At 37.6% G+C, this 6,004-nt stretch overlaps 1 protein-coding gene across 1 annotated transcript; it reads left to right on the top strand.

Annotated features, from left to right (window-relative positions):
- The first annotated feature begins 4,798 nt into the window (after positions 1 to 4,798).
- Positions 4,799 to 5,371, top strand: LOC113454049 (olfactory receptor 2T5-like). The gene has a single exon (XM_026725474.2). It carries the CDS (start codon positions 4,799 to 4,801, stop codon positions 5,369 to 5,371), a length of 573 nt encoding a protein of 190 aa, XP_026581259.2.
- Positions 5,372 to 6,004: the final 633 nt, after the last annotated feature.

Below are 6,004 nucleotides of genomic sequence, written 5' to 3'. Positions count from 1 at the left end.
AAAGAAAGGATCTGAATTTTTTAACGGTACGAAATATGCTTCTTAATTAAAGTCTTGAAAGAAAATTCCCCAAGGTGAGAAGCATATTCCTTGCAGTAATGAAAATACTTCTAAGTAATACTTCTCTCTAAATTCACCTGTGCTTGCATATTCAGTGGAATGGCCATTTCTTTGGGAAGAAGCTGCTTTCCTTTTTAGCAGATAAATTCTTGATTTTTTTGCTTCAAAATACAAACTTCTCCAAAGTTTGGATTGCTTTGACCGGAAATCTATAATCCTGAACAATAGACCTGTTAAAGGGCAAAGAAGCATCAAGGAAAAGAGTCAGGTATTTCTTTTTAAAGCCTTGTCTTCTTGTGTTTTTCTGAAATTTAATTTCTCTACTGTTAATTGAATCACAGAATGAAAAGAATAACTGAATGGTAAGCAAAGAGATACTAGTCCCTTTGAAGATAAGGATGTATCTTATTCTGTATTTGATTCTGGGGGCATTTTGAAATGTAATGTGGATCAGCAAACATTTTAGGATCACTCACAGAATACAAAGGCATCATATTTCTAGTCAATATGGAATCATCCCTGCCATTTCTATAATATATAGATCACACTGTATTTGGAGTCCAGCCTCTTATTTATCTTTAGGCATGGAAATACATTTTTGTAGCAAAGAATCTTTTCATAAAACAATCAAACTGAATAAAATCTCAGCAGCAGTAAAATAAAGAAAAACTTCCTATGAAGTTTAGACTGAGTGATGATTATTGAGCTGTTGACAAACAAATGTTATGCATGTAGGTCTTATTATCCAGCAGCTGGGCTGCAACAAAGAGCCTTTCCCAGGTGCTGAGTTGAAATGATTGACACCCATTCTGGGTCAATAGAAAAATAGGAGGCGATTTGCCAGTCTACTACCAGTCCTATCCAGAATCTATTGTTTCTCTTCTAGATGAGTATGTTGCTAGATGACTATGTTTCCAGTATCTACCGCCTTTGGAAAAACATCTGCCAATCTCTGAAGGAAGAATGGATCAGATCTGGTTGCAGGAGTCTATCCATTTTCTCTAGACTTTTTCCTGGGCCACTCACACATAATATTTCAGCCTTTCATGATATTTCACTCTCACACCATGTGATGTGGTGCCATTGTTTTGTACTGTTTGCTTTGCTATTTGTCTGTTGACAAGATTTTTATGACCCTGCAAGAAGGATTAGGGGTGACATGATAGCAGTATAAAGAACTAACTGCTTTTCAAACTTCGTTTCAAATGGCTTTTACCTGAAATATTAGGCTGAACTTTTGAGATAGTTTTGCTGGCTAGTTTAATTGTTGGATGCGAGTGAGGATTTCTAACTGACCTTTCTCCTCTTTGGAGCAACATTCAAGTGGATGTATCAAAATATGCATGATGGTAGGTGTATGTTGCAATAGAAGCATTTTGCCCATGCATACTAAAGGGATAGGGCTGCAATTGTGACATCTGTCCCTATGGATATCCATGTTCTTTTGCTAAACAACTTCAAAAAGTACTCCAAGTTTTTAATAAGGTGACCTTTTTGAAATATTGAGATTCTTTTTCAGAATCACCCCACTAGTTTCAGAAAAACAGTATAGTTCTAAAGGAATTGAAAAAAGGGTCACAGTAAAGACTAGTGGATGATAAATATTACATTGGCAGCAAATACCACATTGGAGAAATGTGATGTATTATTCCAGGACTGATTGCTAAGATAGATAATTATTCTTTCAAAATAGTTGGAAATTCAATAATTAGGCTAGATCATTGTTTCATAATTGGTAATAATGCTGTAAAGCCCAACAATTTTGGAAGATTATCTACAATAGACGGGAACAAATTCTAAAAGCTGAATTGTTTTCCCATCCAATCTTTTTACTATTATATATTACCAAACTCCATATTCCAACAAAACACACTAAATTGATTGAAATGTGTTTGAATATTAGTAGCCCAGGTTGATAATTAGGCTGTTTGGTTTGAACTCTGAGCTTGGCAATTGGGTTGCAAACGTTTCATCATCCTTCGAGGAGACATCATCAGTGCATTTGAGTTGTGCTCATCTATCCGAACACAGTTTTTTAAATATCTTTTTATGAAATGTAAATTACTCTGACTCCTGTTCTGATATTTTTGAGTCACGGTCTGATTTTGGACTGTTTGGTTGGCTGGTGGTGTTGCTGGGCTATAGTTAAGTATCGTCTATGACGCTATGTGATGCAGATTAGAATTAGAGTTGCTTTATAAAGAGGAACTATACAGATACAGATTAACAGAGTTGGAAGGGGCCTTATAGATCATCTAGTCCAGCCCCCACCCAAGCAGGAGACCCTACACCATTTCTGACAAGATTTTGTGTTAGGTTTGTGTTTTTTTCTATGAGTGACATGTTTCCATCTGTTGTTTTCTTCCTTTAAAGGACAATTCTTTTAGTTGTTTGGTCATTATTATGTTCAATTTGGGCATATTTTTCTTGCGAGGTTTGGGGTTTTTCATTTTGTAGGTTGAGTTTCAGAGTAGTTAGAGTTTCCTGTAGACCTTTTACTTTTTCTTCTACTAACTCAATTAGTTTACATTTTGTACATATATAGTTTAGGTCTCCTATGAGCGTAAGCATGTACATGGAACATGTTTTGCAGATCACAATAGCACCAGTTTCTTTTTCCATGAGTGGATTAAATTTTTTTGTGAAACTGTGGATTTTTAAGAGGGAAAAATGTCCAATTCAGAAATGTGATATTTTAACAGATCATTTAAAAATTGCAAAAATTAGGGGGAAATGTCTACTTTAAAAATTTAGCAGTTCATTTAAAATGTCAAATTTAAAATTTTTCAGTGTTGAGTGGGGCTTAAATGCAAGGTTCGTTCTTATCCTGTAATGGAAAGTTTTATAATTATCCCTTTCCTCCTTGCTTTCTTGTAAACTTTATTGATCCCTTTCTACTCTATCTTTATACCTTCTGTACTTGCTTTTGTCTACTTGGCTTTGATTTTTTTGCCTTGTATTCTGTAGTAGTTTTTTTTTTTTTAAAAAAATCTTCTCTTGCTATTTGCTTTTCACCTGCCACTACCGGTTATTCAGTTTTCCCTGCTTTTCGCAGTTCATATTGTTGGTCTGCCATGCTGTTCCATTGCTGTCCGCAGTCACCAGTCCACTGGTCTGCTGTGCTACAATGCTTCACCAACAATGACAGCCTCCAATTCCGCTGTTGCTCCAGTTTATTCTACTGCCCCTTGCTGCTGGCTCTCCTCCCTGCTGCACTGCCAGTGCTCTTTACTCCGCAGCCACATGGCTCCTGTTTGCTGGTCTGTTGCACCAGTACGCTGCTTCCACCAGCAAAAAAGGACCACCTAGATCAGTGGTAGTCAACTTGGTCCTTACCGCCCACTAGTGGGCATTCCAGCTTTCATGGTGGGTGATAGGGGTTTTGTCCCCTACTTTATAAATCGCCATTACTGTGGAACCGGTGGGTGGTTAGAAATTTTTTTACGACTAACAGACATACAAAAGTGGGTGGTAGGTATAAAAAGGTTGACTACCTCTGGCCTAGATGGTCCACAGTAAGCTTGCCTCTTTTCTTCACAACCGGCTTTCCTCCTCCCTGCTCCACTATCTCACTGGCTCACCTCTTTGTTCTCTGCCAGTTGTTGTGCCTTAAGTTGCTCACCTCTCTGCCCTGTAGCTGATTGTCCTCTCTGCTCTGTAGCTGGCCCCCCTTGCTCACCAGCTCGCCTCTTTGTTCTCAGCCAGTTCATTTTGTTGCCTGCAGTCAGTTTGCTTCTCTATTCACCTCACTTCAATGGGCCTCCAGTCTCTTGGGTAGGCCTCTTGGGTGCAGCTGGGCTTCTCTCAGCAGGCAAAGTTCGCTGTAGGCCATTGCCCATGGTGGCATTTTCCTCCTAATTTCTCCTGTCTTTCTTCTTTTCCTTTCTTCAGCCTTTTTTCTTTTTCTATGACTTATCTCCATCTCTCCTCCTACTGTTTTATCTTAGTTTAATAACAACTTTTCTCCCCACAATGTAATAATTCTATCTCCATTGCCGCCATCTTGGAAGTTTCAATAAGGGTCTAAAATTCTAAACTGATACAAGACATTTTAATATCCACAACTAAGGTTGTTATTGCAGGGAAAATAGGGAGAGGAAGGTGGATATGTTCACTGCCTGGAGTTATTTTTGAAAATAATAAAGGTGGAATATAAACAAAAAAGCAAATACTACTCTAACTTTTTGATATCTTCTAATACTTGTAAATCTCTTTTCTGGTTAGGTTTTGCTTTTGAAAACCTTTTCTTCTGTTTTATTTCTTGACTGCTTATTTAAATGCTATAAAGTAGACAATTACAATACATAGCTAAAGTAGATATAATAGATAACTTCCATTCCCATAAACTCTCTTTTTAAAAATTAGGTTAAATTCGAGCAATGACGGAGGGATGGGAGAAGAGAATATAACACTGTGGACAGAATTTGTGCTAGCTGGACTTCTCCATCTAAAATCACCCATTGTTTTTGTTGGGGTGATTAATTCCATGTTTGTGATTGCTCTGATAGGAAACAGTCTTTTTCTTTTCCTTATTAAAGTGGATTCTCGGCTTCACATCCCAATGTACTTTTTCCTGAGTCAATTATCTATCATGGACCTCTGCCAAGTTCTTGCAATTGTTCCCATGATGACTGTGAATTTTGCAACCAGTAGCTACACTATTTCTCTCTATGGGTGTGCTCTCCAAATTTTTGTCACCCTGGCATTGGGAGGAGCTGAATGCCTCATCCTGGCTACCATGGCCTATGACAGATATGTGGCAATCTGTAGGCCTCTGCAATATCCAATCCTTCTGAGTGGTAAAATATGCTGTATTATGTCATTATGTACCTGGTTTTGGTCTTGTGTGCAAGCATTGGTTTGCTCTCTCTATGTCCTGCCTCTTCCCTACTGCAGGACTAATGTTATTATTCAAAATCTCTGTGAGTATCCAGCCCTCTTACAATTGTCTTGTTCGGATAATTCTGCCTTTGAAAAGGCAGTATATCTTGGATGTCTCCTGCTTTTTCTCATCCCTATTTCAGTCATCTTTGCATCTTATCTTGCCATCCTCTTGCAAGTCTTGAGGATGACATCCATGGAAAGGAGCTACAAAGCCTTGAGCACCTGCTTGTCCCACTTGTGTGTAGTGGGGTTCTTCTATGGAGCGGCCATTTTTACCTACATGACACCCATTTCCTCCTATTCAGCGGAAAAAGCTGTTATTAACTCAGTGTTTACAACTATTTTCCCTCCCATGATTAACCCTTTCATATATAGCCTGAGGAACCAGGATGTTTTAGCTGCATTCAGAAAGGTCATTGCAAAATAGATCCCTGGTAAACCATATTTTATTTATCTATTGGAATTATATCCCACTGGGAGCTTGTATTCTTATGTGTATACGTTGCAAGAGGAAAAATTAAATATCCACTTCATGATTAAATCATTAACAAGGTTAAGAAAAGATGAATATCATCATTGTGATGTCTATGGTTGCTAATTTATTTTTTACAATATCACTGTAATGTTTTACAGGTTGCTTATTGAAAATAGAACAATTGCCATAGTTCCTGCATAGCTACTTCCTTAATAACTCTGACTAATCAATATCTTGATAAATGATTCTTGCAATTAACTGTTCCAGTCCAGGCCCTTGCCTGAGAAGCTTGATATGACTCTATTGCCAGTGTCTGCGTTCTCAAAGGCCCAATATTTAATTGTCTAGTAATGGAAAAATCTTGTCTTAACTGATTATGATCTTGGATAAAGAATTTAAAAAAACTTTTATTATGTGTGTGCATTTGTGCATAGTGGAACTCTAAATTGGATACCAGTGACTCATTTTTTCAGATGTAATATTCCATCCCACTCCCAAAATTCATGCAGGGGGGTAGATTGTACTGAGAGATAAAGAGTCAAATTGACATTAAAAAAAAGTAAATTACAAGGAGAATGCTTAAGC

Source organism: Pseudonaja textilis, chromosome 2 (assembly GCF_049901715.1).
Source record: "Pseudonaja textilis isolate UNSWEBS1 chromosome 2, rPseTex1.2, whole genome shotgun sequence".
In the NCBI taxonomy this organism is placed as follows: Eukaryota; Metazoa; Chordata; class Lepidosauria; order Squamata; family Elapidae; genus Pseudonaja; species Pseudonaja textilis.
The sequence above is the reverse complement of the archived record's forward strand: the minus strand, read 5'-3'. Positions and strand labels throughout refer to the sequence as shown.

What these genes read in the sequence shown, in the direction of transcription:
- LOC113454049 (XM_026725474.2), top strand. Translation starts at nt 4,799, where the DNA reads ATGGCCTATGACAGATATGTGGCAATCTGTAGGCCTCTGCAATATCCA.